The sequence below is a fragment of the Marmota flaviventris genome, chromosome 18, assembly GCF_047511675.1.
Source record: "Marmota flaviventris isolate mMarFla1 chromosome 18, mMarFla1.hap1, whole genome shotgun sequence".
Taxonomy (NCBI): domain Eukaryota; kingdom Metazoa; phylum Chordata; class Mammalia; order Rodentia; family Sciuridae; genus Marmota; species Marmota flaviventris.
In genome coordinates this window covers 37247645-37264004 of record NC_092515.1, presented here as the reverse complement: position 1 = coordinate 37264004, position 16360 = coordinate 37247645, and the positions used below count along the sequence as shown (strand labels likewise).

Below are 16360 nucleotides of genomic sequence, written 5' to 3'. Positions count from 1 at the left end.
AAAGCAATAATAACCGGATGGCAGTGGCCACATTAAAGAGAGGATGGGGGCTGGGCATGTAGCTCAGTGGCAGAGCACCTTGACTGGCATGTGTGAGGCCCTGGGCCTGACCCCCAGTATTACAAAACACCAGTAATAAATAAGTAGAGGACACAACTTGTTTAGAATGATGGTTCTTGCAAAACACCTCAAATTTTACTCATGGTACAAAAAGTAATAAACGACACATTAGTACAGAAAAACACACAGTTTATAGCTCATCCTTTAAAACCAGAAGATAAGTGAAAAGTCAGCACAGATTCTTATTTTCACTATAAAAAGTAAAATAAAAAAAGTACACAGGGGAACTGAACTGTTTTTTCCTTCTTTCCAGGGATGTGTGACACATAAGTTCTCTGTCAGTACTAAACTAAACAATGTAGTAAACCAAAGCTGACACACGAACAGTAAAGCTGTCCACTGCCTCCTCCTCATGCTGAGCTAGACCAGTGAACACCATCTTGGCAGGAGATTGTGAAGGGAATAAGAAATCGCAGAGTCTTTACCTACCCTAATAAAAAAACCAAACAACTGGCTTACACAGAAAGGGTTTTAAGCCAACATGCACAACACACCTGACATGCCATGACGCAGGGTTGCTTCAGCCTGTTCCAGCACACAGCAGACATTCTCTGGTGCTGCTGAAACAGGTGCACCAACATGAAAAGCATTTTTATCTTTACAGCACTAATGACTAAAAAGCACATAGCATATAATACTTTGATCTTTAGGTGGATAATCATGGAAGTTCCAAGATCATATCCACTAAGTTTGCCTGAGTATTCATCTATAAAAATATTTTTCAAAAATAATGCTTGAAAGAGACTTCTAGAAACAGTGGGACTATATCAGGACCAACAGAAGACAGTGTTACAAGGACCATGTATGTTAAGACTGGGAGTTGACTTTCACACGTAGCTTTTAGGTAAAGGACATCTCTCTTGGTTGACCCCACAGCCAGCACAAGCTGTGATCAGAGGAGACACAGAAATCGCAGGACAGGCAGCTGGCTCCAGTAGCTCCCTAGATAAATACTCCCAAACAAAAACCCCATTGAGGGTGAAGGACTGAAACTATGTCCCATGTAAAAAAGAGCAGTGAGTGCACAAAGGACTCATGCAAAGCCTGCTGGAAAGAGGAGGGCTCGTGGTTGTGGTTATGCACACCAACATGTACCAGGGAAGGGCTCCCAGGTGGAATGGCTGACCTGGGCCTGATCAGAGGGGCCTGACCCAAGCACCTGAGAGGTGACTAGGTGGGGAGGGGAAGAACACTAATACAAAACGGCTTGTCAGGAGAAGTGGGTCCAAAGGTCCGGTCATGTTGTTTCTGACCTGTCAATACTTAACACAAACCAAGGGCTGCAGAACAGAGTCTTTCTGAGATGGACTCTTCTGTCGTCATTAGCTGTAGTCTCTCTGAGTCTGTCAGACTGGTGACATCAAGAATGTTCCTGTTCATTGCCTGGAGATGGGACCTAGTGCCTCAAATTGTTCTGGGAAGCTGGCATAGAGGATGATTTGCACAATGAAGTCACCACTAAGCCACTGCTTAAGTCCAGTCCCCGGCCTTCCTTTTCCTGCATGAAAAAGGAAACAGTTTCAAGGAGCAAGCAACAGGAAGCAGCCTTTCTGGCTCAGGACCCTGCCTATGGTGCAGGGAGAGGGGGTGGGGGGAGGGGGCACAGGGATGTAAAGCAGATTATTCTGTATTTCTGCTCAACTACAGCCCTGGGCACTCTTTAAAAATGCTCCCCTCTTCACTGGAAAATATTTTTCTTATAAAGAGCCTACATTAAGACAGGATTAGACCAGTGCTTTGGTTTTTGTCCTGCGTATTTAGGGACTCAAAGGTTCTGTTTCAGCCAAACACGAAAAGGCTCTGGCCAGTCGGTTCAGGCCTGTAATCCCAGAAGCTCAGGAAGCTGAGGTGGGAGGATTGTGAGTTCAAAGCCAGCCTCAGAAACTTGGTGAGGCCCTGAGCAACTTAGGGAGACTATGTTTCTAAATAAAATTCATAAAGGGCTGGGGATGTAGCTCAGTGGTCAAGGGCCCCTGGGTTCATTCCCCAGTGCCAAAACAAACAAACAAACAAATAAACAAAACACAGTCTGGCCAGTGGTTACCAGCTCCCTTCACTCACACACTATGTGAGCCGCTCTACTGATACTGGCCAGTTTTAAGGGGCAATGATCAGGGAAACGTGGGAGATGGTTTCTAGTTGGAACTTCCTAAATGATTCAGGGTGGCTAGATAAAGAGGCAGTCATAACTTACTGCTCTGTAGTCCAGAAACATTTCTTTAAAAGCCAGAAAATCCGTAAATGTGAGCAGCATGTCAAATATGTCACCAGCCACTTCATCTTTATGGTGCCTGGAAAAGCAAAGGATGGTGGCTTCAGGAATGAATGGCCAGACACATGTCACTTCAAGATTTTGTGCAGAGGGCTGGGGATGTGGCTCAAGCGGTAGGGTGCTCCCTGGCATGCACATGGCGCTGGGTTAGATCCTTAGCACCACATACAAATAAAGATGTTATGTCCGCCGAAAACTAAAAAATAAATATTAAAAAATTCTCTCTCTAAAAAAAAAAAAAGATTTTGTGCAGAAGTATTGACTTCACATTCAGAGCCCACTGAAGGTTTTCTCTTAAATAAAAAAGGCAGACTTTCCACCTCGCCCCCAGTCTAGGGAAGGAGAAAGGAAAGAAACATAAAAACCTACAGTCGCACTCAACTCACTGTAATGTAGTTGTGAAAGCCGCCATGTTAAATCCAGGAATCCGCTCCAGTAGCTGTTCTTCAATATATTTTTCCACCAGAGAAATCTGCAACAGTGGAAAAGATCTCAGTTAGACCACCTTTAGAGAAGCAGGACATGTTTTCAGAAAACCCATCTCCTGCCCTTGGCAGTGTCGCCCGAGACCCTATTCTATGTGTAGGCTCTATGCTGAGTGACAGGGATACCAAAGGGGACCAAATCCCAGCTCCTGTCCTGGCTAAGTCGTGGGATTCCTGGTGCCGAGGGGCACTTGCAGGTAGTTATGCCATTAACAGGAGGCTGCTCTAACCCTGGTGGAGTCAGGCAGAGCACGGCTCCCACTCCCCAGTGCAGGAGGACAGGAAGTTAATGGTCTTCCTGTGTAGATGGAATCTGTGCAGACAGAGCACACAACAAGCACTCGGGGAGGAGTCCTGGCTCCTGCTGAGCCAGTTTCCTAGATTATGCCATGATTCTGTGTTTAGAAAATAAAAGTCCTCAAGGCTCAAACCCATTCTTAGAGGCTGTGAGAAGCCTCAGGGTACAGCCAAGGGCAAGGAGCTGAGGTCCCCAGGTTCTGGTCTTGGTGTTCCTATCACCTTGTAACAGTGATCTTGGCCTCTTTTCACTGTTGTTTTTTTTTTTTTTTTCCTGGCAGTGCTGCCGGGGATTGAACCCAGGGCACTGGACATGCTAGATAAGTGCCTACCAGTGGGCCACACCCCTAGCTCCTGTTTTCTCTTTTACTTAACAGTCATGCGTATATGACTGAAAACTTTAGAGGAAACAGCATCAAGGTATGTGAACTCACATATTACAATCGAAAGCAAGATTATGGCAAAGCCCAACATCTTTTAAATCACAAGTTGCAAGTTCCTCAAATACCACCTGAAAGCCTTTTGGAAAACAGCCCTAAGAGCTGGGTGGAGGAAGGTGAACTAAACCAGATTCTAATCAGAATTCCTGGCAGGTTTCTGCTGGCATTATTTTAAAAGCAAATTTCAATGTCTTTTGATTCTGAATTTGAGTTTTAAAGAAACCCTAATCTCCTGGTAGGAGAAACAAGAATTCACTTACATATTCGTTAAAAATGGGTGTGTAGATGAGTTTATTCTCTTCTGTATCTTCAAACTCCTGGTAGTACTTGTCCATGAAGTTTCTCTGTAATAACTGGAACTCGTCATCTGAACCACAGAGGGAGGAATTTATTATTCTTAATGGATTTTTTTACCAGCCATTCTGATCTATGAGACGGCAACAGTACTGCTTTCTTAACAGCTAATGTTTTAAGAGGAGTTAAATGGGACACTGACTTGAAAAAAAACAATCACTCTTATTTTATTTTGTGGTACTTGGGGTTAAACCCCAACCCTTTTTATTTTTAGACAGATCTTGCTAACTTGCCCAGGCTGGCCTTGAACTTACCATCCTCAGCTTCCCAAGAAGCTGATATTATAGGTGTGAGCCACAAAGCCTGGCTTTTTAAAAAAACTGTGGTAAGATATATAAAATTTACGGTGTTAAATTTTTTTTTTGGGGGGGGGGGAGTGGGGATAGTGGGGATTGAACTCAGGGGCACTTGACCACTGAGCCACATCCCCAGCCCTATTTTGCATTGTATTTAGAGACAGGGTCTCACTGAGTTGTTCAGTGCCTTGCCATTGCTGAGGCTGGCTTTCAATTAGATCTGTCTCAGCCTCCCAAGCCACTAGATTACAGGCATGCACCACAGTGCCCAGCTGTTTTAACCATTCAGTTTGATGATTTTAAGTATGTCCACACTTCTGTTCAAATGTCACCACCTTCTGCCAGTTTGTTTTAAACACATCCCTATGGGATGGCTTGGGAACTCCCTTATACTCCTTGTCTGTAAAGGAACAAATTGTCTCTGTCTCTCTTATCTTTAAGAAATTATAAAAGCTTATTGGGCACACAGAAGGTCCATTCTCAAACTGCAGGACTTCAGACCTAATGGCAACAAGCCTCTCTCTTTATATAATTTTAAAAGCAGTGTTGAAAACAGCGTAGCAGTTAAAAATGTGGAAACAACAGAAGCTAGACTGCCTGAGTTCAAATCCTACTGCCATCACTTGCTACCTGTGCGACCTTGGACAAGTTATTTAATTTCTTTAAACCTCAATTTCTTCATCTGTCTTGTGGGGTGGCTGGGTGGAATTTGAATAAAAATTCATGCAAATAAAGAGATTAGTTCACAGCAAATACTTCATGTTAGGGAATAGGGAATTTTAGCAACTGAAAAGAATATTATTTTAAAAAATAAAAGGAAAGCTTCAAGAAAGGATCCAGACTTAAGATAAATACCCTGTGCCTGCAGAAGGCTCATTTTCTCATAGCAGATAGTGCCCATAATAGGGAAAAGAACTGAACAGATTTCAGTCTTCCCCAGAAATCCTCAAATCCTCATGGAAGAGCTTAATGCACAGTGAAATGTCTATATTTAGGAATTAAGGGCACAAAGCTTTATAGGAACCGAAGGTTCAAAAAACTGATCAGTGGGCTGGGGATATAGCTCAATTAGTAGAGTGCTTGTCTCGCATGCACAAAGCCCTGGGTTCAATCCCTAGCACCACACACACACACACACACAAAAATTGGTTGGTGATTTTCAGACTAAACTAGATTAAGCTATATGGCCAATAACACCAATTAACTATCTTTTCCTACTTCTAAAAAAACTCAAGTCAATAGACAATGTCTGTTTTAAAATTTTGCAGCCTGTTACTATTCGTATTACTTAGCAGGATTAATGGATGCCAAATGAATCCACAAATACGAACACAAAACTCAGGAAACTAGAAATCCAGCTGAAGCCTAACACCTTATTTTCTTCATGGACATTTGTGTGTATGGTTATGGTTGTTTTTTTTTTTTTTTGTTTTGTTTTAATATTTATCTTCCAGTTATAGATGGACACAATATCTTTATTTTCTTTTTTTATATGGTGCTGATGATTGAACCCAGTGCCCCATGCATGGTAGGCAAGTGCTCCACCCCTGAGCCACAACCCAAGCCCTGGTTATGGTTTTATGTTCTGTTTTATAGTGTGAAAACTAAAAACTACCTAAAAAACCAAAATTACTCTTACTCCTATTTGTGAAATACTGGATGCTCCAGTATTTTTTGAAGCTTTGCCAAGAGCTCCTTCTAGATGCCCCATTACCTGACTATATCTCTCTAGGTCCCCAAATCTATGGTAATTAGTGTCACTAGACAGGGGTTGAGGAGAAAGTCCCTGCAAGGAGGCAATGGGACTTAAACTCGGAACAAGCAGGTTCTTTTTATTTTGGTACTGGGGACTGAACCCAGAGGTACATTACCACTGAGCTATATCCCTAGCCTTTTCTAGTTTTTATTTGGAAACAGGGTCTCACTAAGTTACTATGGCTGGCCTCAATTTCTGATTCTCCTGTCTCTTTGCTGGAATTACAGGTGTGTGCCACTGTGCCTGGCTGTGCAGGTTCGAAAAACAGAACTGAAAAGAATTTCAGGAAATGTCTAAAGAACAACACAAACAAAGATTTAATGAAGGATAGTAAAGATACATACCTCAAAGGCAGGATGCAGATGCCCCTCACCTCTCAAGAGAAGACAAGAGAATACCCAGGGTTGAACTCTCTGACTAAATACATATATGATTTTCCTGGGAACAAATGTGCAGGTTCCTAGCCAAGCTTTTGTGAAAATCAAATCCCATGTCAATCACTTGATATTTGGGGTTCAAAATGTGTCTTCTTGTTTAAGCAGCCTTGATATTAATTAGGTGTGAGCATATTGTATAGGTCTTTGAATCTGGTGACATTTAAATTGATTTTGTTTTTGTTCTAGGTGATCTGGTACAAGCACGTGCTGAAGGTGTTGTTCATCTAACTAAAAAGATAAGCATGGCTGGTCATGCTCATAGATTCAGGTCTCCAAATATTAAGGGTCTCATTTCTCTCTCCCCAAGAGCCCACCTATTCTTTTTTTTTTTTTTTTTTTTATACCAGGGAATGAACCCAGGGGCTCTTAAACACTGAGCCACATCCCCAGCCCATTTTATTTTGAGACAGGGCCTCTCTCTAAGCTGCTTAGGGCCTTGCTAAGTTGCTGAGGCTGGCTTTGCACTCATCATCCTCCTACCTCAGCCTCTGAAGCTGATGGGATTACAGGTGGGTGCCACTGTGCCCTTAGAACCCACCTATACTAATTAGTTGTTTTAAGGAGTATTAGGTTTCTAAGACAAATCTCAGTAAGACTCAGTTAGTATTGCACTGAGAAACACTGAAATTTACATGTAACTTGATGTTTTCTCTTTTTAAAAAATTAACTCTTCAAATTGATGTCAATGTCCTTAAAAGCAAGGGTCTGAGAACTAAAGAGCACAGATGAGGTTGTGGTATGGAAACTTACCCATGATAATGTCCTCTAGATATCCAACCACAGCATCAAATTCTGCATCGGATGCAGAGGAGCTGAAAAATATGCCAGGATTATGTGTTGGTTCAATTCATTAATTTAAAAAAATTTTTAATATTTATTTTTTAGTTGTAGTTGGACACAATACCTTTATTTTATTTATTTGTATGTGGTGCTAAGGATGGAACCCAGGGTCTCGCATGTGCTAGGCGAGCATTTTACCGCTGAGCCGCAACCCCAGCCCCTTAAAAATGTTTTTACGGACATTTTCCAACATGTACAAGAGAAAAAAGAATAGTAAAACGAGTTTCCATCACTCGGCTTCAAGAATTAAAGATTAGCTGATTACTGCCTATCAACCCGAAACAGAAGAAAAAACACTAATGAAATGCAATGGCTCCACTTTTATAAAACCCGATATGACAATTATAAAAGGGACAAATAAGGGGAGCCACGGGCTATCTCCAGGCGCCTCCACCTTTATTCCCCGTGGGACCTACTCACCGCATCTTGGCTATCACGCCGCACCTACGCAGCGTGAACCAGGCGCCAGGGAAATCGTGGTCTACAGGGGAGCAGACCGGAGTCGCTGGGGGAGGGAGGTGGTGGTGGAGGTCCTCTGACCCGCGGTCAGCCCTGGCAGCTCAAGTCCCCTAGGTTTTGCTGACGCCTAAGGTTCAGGCGAGGGATTGTGATGGAGACGCTGATACTCGGTGACACCGTCCCCGCACCCCTGTCTCCCGGGACCTAAAGCTGCTGGCTCAGCGGCCGCAGAAGCCGCACAGCGGAGACCGCTTAATGGAGAGGAGCCTCGGCTGTCCCCCACCGCGACACCGACCCGAGGTCACCCGCTTCACAGAGCCGCGGCCTCCCGCAGCCGGAGCGCTGTCGGCGTCACTCACAAAGACAGCGCGAAGCTCTCTTCCTCTAGGGTGTCCATCGCCGCGGCACCGCATCCACCTGCGCGGGCGAGCGGGCCTGTCGGCCTCCTATCCCGCCCGCGGCCCGGGCCCAGCCTCCGTCCTGCTCCGCGGAGCCCACACCCGCATCGAGGGCACGGTGGCCCGCCAGCCGGGAGGAGGCCTCGCCGCCCAGGCCGCAGGCAGCCCACGGCCCAGCCGGCTCAGCGCGAGGCCCGGCCTCGGGCTCCTGGCTGCGGCCTCGCGCCAGCCGGGCCTCCTCGCACAGCGAGGCCGCTCCGCCGCCGCCGCCTCGGGTCTAGACTTCGGTTACCGACCAGCGCCCCGCCTCCCGTTACCAGGGTCACCGCAACCTTCGCCGCCCCGCGGGCTCTGACAGCCAATCACAGGCCGCGTCCCCGACAGGGGTGGGGCAAAAGAGGGAGAAGGAGTCTGGGAAAAGGAAGGTCGCGAGGGATGCTGGGCCGACGTGGACCTGTGGGGAGTCGCCGCCGTGGTCGCGCTCTGTGTGGCGGCCAGGTTTCGGGTGGTTCGCCTTTTATGGATCAAGGACTCGAAGCCAAGAACTTTGGTTTCCTCACTTGCAACTTGGGGACAAAGCGGCCTGATAAGGTGTTTGGGAAGATTAAGTAGCTGAAAGTGTGTGATACTTCCGTTTTAAACGTTACCGAGGATTGAGCCCAGGGTGCTCTGCCACTAAGCAGTACATCGCCAGCCTTTTGTTTGTTTGTGTTTTTGTTTTTAATTTTGAGATAGGGTTTCGCTAAGTTGCAGAGCCTGGCCTCAAACTTGCCATCCTTCTGCTTGCCTCCTGAGTAGCTCACAAGCACGTGCCACCATGCCCAGTTTGAAAGCATGCTTTTAAATGGCCAAAGCACTTGAGTGCCAATCTTGAACCAGATGATGCATAAGTCATATTTGTAGGAAAGGTATCCCTTGCTTCCCGTGGAAACAGACCCCAGTGCAGGAAGTGAATATCAAAATTTACACCATAATCTTCACATAAAGATTATTAGATAGTAAGTAGCTCCCTGGCTAATACTGCAAAACAAAAGTTGACAGAACCACCTGAACAACACAATCAGAAATAAGACAACTGGGGCTGGGTTGTGACTCAGCGGTAGAGCGCTTGCCTAGCATGTGTGAGGCACTGGGTTCATTCTCAGCACCAAATAAAGTAAAATAAAAGAGAGACCCTTGCTCCATAATAGCAAAACTTTGAGAAAGGATTTCCTGGAGCTGATTTCTCTTGATTGGATCATTCAGCATTATGTTTCTTTGATTGCATGATTACCTTTTGGCCAAATGTGTGGTATGGAACTAGAGGGATTACTGTGTGAATTGAGGGTCAGATGATTATCCTGAATGAATTAGCAGACATCTTTGAATGGACATAGATATACCTTAGGATCAGAACTAAATTTAGTCACAAAGACACAGTTGTCTTGGGTGAGATCTAATCTCAGGATACTTAGTTTAGCACCAGGTGCTAAACTTTTTGGATAGGCTTCCAAAAAGACTAGCTGAGCTGGGCTGGATGAGGATGGAGAATGGAGTTCCAGCCAGCTGGGTAACTAAGTAAGATCCTGTTTCAAAATAAAATTTAAAAAGGGCTGAGGATGTAGTTTAGGAATAGAGACTTCTTCTGTCATGCATGAAACCCTGAGTTCAATCCCCAGTGCTGGGGGAAATTTTTTTTTTTTTTTTGGAACTGAGATTTTTTTCCATAAAGCACTGGTCAGACAGCTCACAGGAGACTCCTCAAAGGTCCTACCACCTACTTCTTCTACCTAGCATACTTATGTCTGGAACAATGAACTTGCCCACCCTTCCTAAATCATGGGGTCAGGAAAGAATAATGTTTGATTTTGTCTGTTCTGGTTACCTGTTCATGTCCTCTGTTTGTCCCTCTTGGCGTAAGCTGGGGCGGCTGCAGTGGAGCCAGAGAAGCTTCTTCCAAGGAGCCCGCTCATGTGGCTGGCAGTTAGCCGTGGCTTTTGTCCAGGAGCTCAGATGTGGATGCTAGCCATGGACTAGAGGGTCTCAGTTCCTCTTCCTGTGGATCTAACTGGGCTGCTTGGTTTTCCTCACACTGTGGTGCCTGGTTCTAAAGGCAAGTATTAGAGACAGGAAGTGGAAGCCACTAGTCACTCAAAAGAACTGGTACCGGAGAATGGCACAGTATTATTCCCACTGGTCAAACAGATGCTGAGCCCATCCTGATTTAGGGGAAATGGACATAAACCTCATTTCTCTTTTCTTTTTCTGGTGTTGGGGATTGAACCTAGGGACTTGCACATGCTAGATAAGTGATCTATCACTGAGCCATATCCCCATGCTATAAACCTCATTTCTTTTTCTTTCCTTTTTTTTTTTTTTTGAGATGGGGGTCTTACTATTTTGCCCAGGCTGTTCTTGAACTTGTCTCATATATGTGGTCCTTCCCTGCCCCCTGCCTCCTGAGTAGCTGGGACAACAGGCATCCTCCACCACACCTGGCTTCATCCTCATTTATTTTTGGTACCAGGGAGTGAACCCAGCAGTGCGTAACCACACATCCCCAGCCCATTTTGTTTTGTATTTTGAGACAGCGTTCTCACGAAGTTGTTCAGGGCCTCGCTAAGTTGTTGAGGCTGGCTTTGAACGTCCAATTCTCCGGCCTCACCCTCCCAAACTACTGGGATTATAGGCACAAAAACCTCATTTCTTGGGGCTGGAGCTCAGCGGTAGAGCACTAGCCTAGCACATGCGAGGTGCTGGGTTCGATCCTCAGCACTCCATTAAAAAAATAAAGATTAAAAAAAAAAAAAACCCAGCTCATTTCTTGATATTGGAAAAATGCCAAAGAATTTGTAGCCATCTTTCAATTCATTTCATCATCCCTGGCTCTAGGAACAAAAGGGGATAAAGAACTAGTCACCCACTTCTCAGGCATGTGCTAAACAGTGTACTAAACATTTATAAATACCTGTTTCCTATTGAAATATTTGAAATGGGGGTGGGGGGTGGGGGGGTGGAGTAACCCTATGAGGTATTATCTCCATTTCACAGATGGGAAATGAGGGCTTAGCAGGACATAGGTCCAGTCCCACTTCAAAGGAACTGCATCAATCATCATACAATACAGTCTTTAATCTCTGGGTCATTAAACATACCCTTGGAAATCAGAATGATTTTATTTTTCCTGCTGAAACAGTATGGTGGTCTTTTTCCCACTTGAAAAAAAAAATTATGGATTGACTTGAAAATATTAAATGGTGTTTTCCACTAATTATCCATCATTTCTTAAATCCTTCGTGGGTTAGATTAAGAATATTTTTAAGTGAATATACAGCAAAAGAAGAAAAGTGGACAATCTTGGAAAAAGCTGATCGTGGTTGGGAAGTTTGGTTTCATAGACACACATTCAAGATGGTTGAAATTCATGCAAAAGTCATTTTCTACTGGTAAAATTTTCTGTTTCTATGATTGAATCATTGTTTCCTGGCACTCTGCAACTGGCACAATTTTTTCCTGCTTTCCATCATTCAAAAAAGAAGGCAATTCACTAAAATTTCTCTTGGTGGGAACTCTGGATTTCTCCAATGAGTCATGAGAGAAATGCCATAACTAATTTTTTTTTCTCTCCTTGGTAATAATGTATCAGCAGCAAAAATCTAGCCTTTAATTTCTCTGTAAGTGCGTACTTTCAGTGCAGAATATGGACCTCCTGTTTACTCGGTTCCACATAGCTTGTCAATTCCAAGTTTTTTCCTGTGTGTGGAACATATAGTCTTTCCTTTTGAAGTAGCTTTAAGGTTACAACTTTGTTTTCATCCTGGATGGTTTAATCAACTTAAAATTGAAGTCCTTTTGTTTTATGGTATAGAAGCTAAGAATTGCAAAAGTAGACCGCTTTAGGAATAAAGTTCAAGGATAGATTCTCTAGAAAGCTGATAGTCTCCATCATTTCTAACAAATTGTTAATTCCGTTGGTTTTTCTTTCTCCTTTGTTTTTACAATCCACCTTTACCTTTCTGTTGGGCTATTTCAGAGTTTCTTTACTTGTCCTACTATTTCCAATTTTTGCTTCTCTATCTCTACCCCACCCCTCCATTCAATTTTCCAAATAGAAGCCAGAGTCATCTTTTAGAATTTATCATGGTACTTCCAAGCTTAAACTTCTTTGCTTCTTACTACACTTAGAATAAAATACAAATTCCTTAACACGGCCTTTATGCAGCCCCCTTACCTTTCCAACACTGGAGCAGAACGTACTATTCTTTGTACTTGCTTCCTTTCTTATTAGTGATGTGATCTCCAAGGCCTTAGCCTGCACTGCTGTTCACCTAGCTACCTAGTCCAGGAAGGCTGTCCTCAGTCCCTCTGTTTGGCTATGTCTACCTTTTTCCTTTAAGTTTCCCAATGTTACTTCATCAGGTTTCTTCTGATCCCCCCACCCCTGCTACCCACTGCCAAACATCTAAATTAGGTCCCCCTCGTTCCCTTTTTGTATACCTTGCAGGCATAATGCCCAGCACATACTAGTGCTCAAGGAAGACCTGCTGGATGAATAAGTGACTAAAGATACTTCTTAATGCTTTCTTTGTGTGTGCGTGTGCGTGTGCGTGTGTTGCTGGGGATTGAACACAGGCCTTGTGCATGTGAGGCAAGCACTTTATCAACTGAGCTATATCCCCAGCCCTCCTAATTCTTATATTTGATTCTTACCCTGAAAAATAGCCCTTAAAATATGCAAGTATAATGTCTTGGAACTTTAGCAGTTAGCACCAATGAAAGTTGTAAAATCTTAGTCAAAAAAGGCAGCAGATGTTTTATTCTTCAATGCAAATCACTGTATTCACCACAAGCTAAAGAGGAGAACATATATCTATATATATGTATATATATATTTATATATATATTTGGATTCATGGAAGACTAGAGACATGGAAAAAATCCAGCACCCCAACAAGTACAGCCAGGAAGGAAATCAGCTCTGTAATAGAACAGGTTTAATGAACTACAAACAAGAAAGGGTGGGAAAGGAAGAAAAAAATGTGCATTGAGTTTAAGACACTATAAAACTCAGAAGACATATTTACTATTCAAGTATAAACTCAGTAAGGACTTGGCATAAATTGAAAGGCAGCTGCTGAGGTTCACCATTATAAAATAAGTTCTATGAATTTACAATTCTACCTTCCAATTTTCTGGGAGAAAAAACTGAACTCTTGAAGGTCTTCACCAGAGACCCTGAGAGGGATAAACACTTTTGATGAAGACATAGTCAACAATCCATGATTGAATTTACTATTCAAAAACATGTATTTATTTAAAACAATAGGAATATGTGTTCTCAGACTGTCCACTAGAGTTTTGGAGACTATTGGTTCAAGAGTTTCAAAGTATATTACTTCCAAAAACAATACTGATTAAAAAAATTTTTTCAACAAAAAACAAAAAACTTGATTTGATGGTACCTTAAAAATACCCTAAGTACCAAATTATTTTCCAGTCTAACTTTGCAATTTAAGAATTCCTCCTGCATTGGTAAAACATTTTTCCTCACAAAATGTGAATAGTGAAACTGGATAGAAACACCATGAATGTGAAAATACCACCAATTTTCTGCAGTTAAAAAAAACTAGAATGTTCTTTGGAATCACTGAAATATAAAAAAATTCAGATTTTTTTTTCTACAGTCTGTGCACCTTCTTTTGGGTTCATCATGTTGCTTGTAGTAATGACCTGTGTGATTCTAATTTTATAGATTCAAGTCTTGCAGTGCAATATCCATGCTTAATACACCGGTGATTCTTTGATCACTGAGAAGTTATGCTTAACCCAGAAAGGCTGTCATTTAGTTCTCCATAACGACTTCTCCCCAAAATAAAAACTTTGACTATGACACAAAACATCCTGTGTTGAACAATCACATGAACCCAACATGGAGAATTCCGGTGTGGCTTCAGCACTCAGGAGAGCATTGTCTCCTATTGTTTTTCATGGAAGTACCACAGGCCTGGCTACTAGCATTCAGCTTTCCTTGGCCTTAAAAGGAATTTCTTAGGGCTGGCAAGTTGGATTAGATTCTAAGAGAATTTTGTCTTTGACAAACTACCATTTTAGCATAAAATCTGGCCATGGCTATAAGTTTCAATGTGCGTACAACTGATTAGAGATGGTTTTTTCTTTGTTTTTCTTTTCAACATTGGCTGGAATTGAGTAGAAATAAGTCCGTGATGTCTCTTCACATATGTCATGAAATATGAGAAATCTGTCTGACTCTAGACACTATTTCTTTACGACACAATGGGCAGGTCTCCAGTTGCAAGGCACAATCCATGCACAGGTCGCTGAGGAGAAAGATAAAATGCCAGTCAAGTTAATGCTTCAAATGTTCAAACTCTAACTTCATGCCGACCAAATCTAATGTTAACAAGTTTATTGGCTGAGAGGGAAATAATTACACATGATTTAAAAAATAAAAAATTGAGTATATAAATAATAAATCTCTCTCCCACTTTTGAACCTCAATCTAGCTCCTCAGAGGAACAAGTGCATTCTATATGTATATAGTATATACATAGTATACACACAGATGTTATTTGCAGGCAGATATACAATGACATTTTTCCTGACAGCTAGTTATTCATTCCATTAATATCATTTACTATATTATCTTTCACCACAAGTTTGATGTAATCTTTTTCACTTTTAGTTAGCTCTATTTCTGGGCTTCTATTCTATTTCATTGTTCTGTCATTCTTGTCACATATTAGAACCAAACTATTAACACTTATATTAAAATAATAGGTAAAATGATATTTAAGATGTGATAGGATTATCCTCTCCATAATTATTCTTCCAAATTTTCTTGCTTTAAACTTTATATATATATATATATATATATATATATATATATATATATATATATATATATGGTATGAGGGATTGAACACAGGGATGCTCTATTACTGAGCTACAATCCAGCTCTGCTTATTTTTTTATTTTGAGACAAGTTCTCACTAAATTGCTAGGTTGGCCTCAAACTTACAATTCTCCTATCTCAACTTCCCCAGTTGCTGGGATTACAGGTGTGGGCCACCACACCCAACTTGGCTGTTGCTTTAAACTTTAGTTTGTCTAGTTCTTGGGGGCGGGGGGAACATCATGCTGCCCTTTTACTCTGGGCCAAATTAAACTTAGAGTTCAGGGACTACCTAGAGGTTTTTCTAAGAACAGAATAATTAGAATCTGATTTATATTCCTTGTCAGTTTGAAAGTTTTCTCTCCTTTTTTTTTTTTTTGAGAAAGCAAGTCACTATGCTGTTCAGACTGGTGTCAAATTTTTGGGCTCAAGTGATTCCTCCTCCTCAGCCTCACCAGGGTTTTTTTCCTAAAAGTTTTCTTTATAGAAGCACCACATATTTCTTAGTATGTATTCTTAGTTGTGTGTGTGTATTTTTTAAACTATTGTAAAAGGAATCTTCCATTATATGTCCTAATTGGTTGCTACTTGGTACTGATTTTTATTTTATAAGTTATAATGGTGACATCCTCATCCTATCCCCAGCATCTCTTGGAATATTTTCAGAATGTTACCATTAAAGATGTGAGCGGGCTGAGGATATAGCTCAGTTGTAAGTAGTAGTACAGTACTTGCCTAGCATGTGCAAAGCTCTAGTTTCAATCTTAGCACTGAAAAAAAGATGTATTTGGTGTTATGTGTCTGTACATGCACACACATACACATAATCAAGTATACATGCACATACCTTATTTTGGTAGTATTGGGGGTTCAACCCAAGAGGACAAGTACTCTACCACTGAGCTACGTCCCTATACCCTGTTTTTTATATTAAGGAAATATTCATCCATTCCTATCTTCCTTCCATCCATTAGAAATAAATATTGAATTTTTTTTTTTCTTCCAGGGATCGAATCCAGGGGTGCTTAACCACTAAGTCACATCCACAGCCATTTTTAAATTTTTATTATGAGATAGGGTGTCTCACTAAATTGCTCAAGGCCTTGCTAAGTTGCTAAGGTTGGCTTTGAATTTGGGATCTTGGTGGCTCAGCTTCCTGAGTGCCCCTAAGCTGCTGGGATTACAGGCCTGCACCACTGCACCCAGTTGGATGTTGAATTTTAACAAATGCATCTCAGCATTCTTGGAGAAAGTAATAATATACCCTTGCCCCAGCCTATCTGAGTAGATTTCCTCCTATTTTGTGCCATCCTT

At 42.1% G+C, this 16360-nt stretch overlaps 2 protein-coding genes across 7 annotated transcripts in view; both read right to left on the bottom strand.

Annotated features, from left to right (window-relative positions):
• Positions 1–232: 232 nt before the first annotated feature.
• Positions 233–8443, bottom strand: Arl2bp (ARF like GTPase 2 binding protein). Of its 2 annotated transcripts, none has more exons than XM_027939120.2 (6): positions 8116–8443; positions 7208–7269; positions 3875–3981; positions 2779–2864; positions 2315–2411; positions 233–1618 (listed from the first exon to the last, which is right to left on the bottom strand). In XM_027939120.2, the coding sequence occupies exons 1-6, from the start codon at positions 8151–8153 to the stop codon at positions 1517–1519; spliced, it is 492 nt and encodes a 163-aa protein (XP_027794921.1). In that variant the 5' UTR covers positions 8154–8443; the 3' UTR covers positions 233–1516. The 2 variants fall into 2 exon arrangements, with proteins under 2 accessions (XP_027794921.1, XP_027794922.1); XM_027939121.2 differs by lacking the exon at positions 8116–8443 and adding an exon at positions 7718–7873.
• Positions 8444–12922: 4479 nt separating this feature from the next.
• The window catches only part of Rspry1 (ring finger and SPRY domain containing 1), a 44635-nt gene continuing 41197 nt past the window's right edge, over positions 12923–16360 (bottom strand). For all 5 annotated transcript variants that reach the window (XM_071605198.1, XM_071605196.1, XM_027939151.2 and 2 more), the window contains one exon: positions 12923–14471. In XM_071605198.1, the coding sequence (XP_071461299.1) occupies positions 14375–14471 (97 nt within the window). In that variant the 3' untranslated portion in view covers positions 12923–14374. The remainder of the gene's footprint in view (positions 14472–16360) is intronic.

Excerpts from the sequence above, each read along its gene's own strand:
- Arl2bp (XM_027939120.2), bottom strand. The coding sequence starts at position 8,153 with ATGGACACCCTAGAGGAAGAGAGCTTCGCGCTGTCTTT. Across the intron at positions 3,982-7,207 it reads TCTAGAGGACATTATCATGG|ATGACGAGTTCCAGTTATTA; the intron begins GTAAGTTTCCAT and ends TCTGTGGTTCAG. Across the intron at positions 2,865-3,874 it reads CACCCATTTTTAACGAATAT|ATTTCTCTGGTGGAAAAATA; the intron begins GTAAGTGAATTC and ends CCACTGTTGCAG.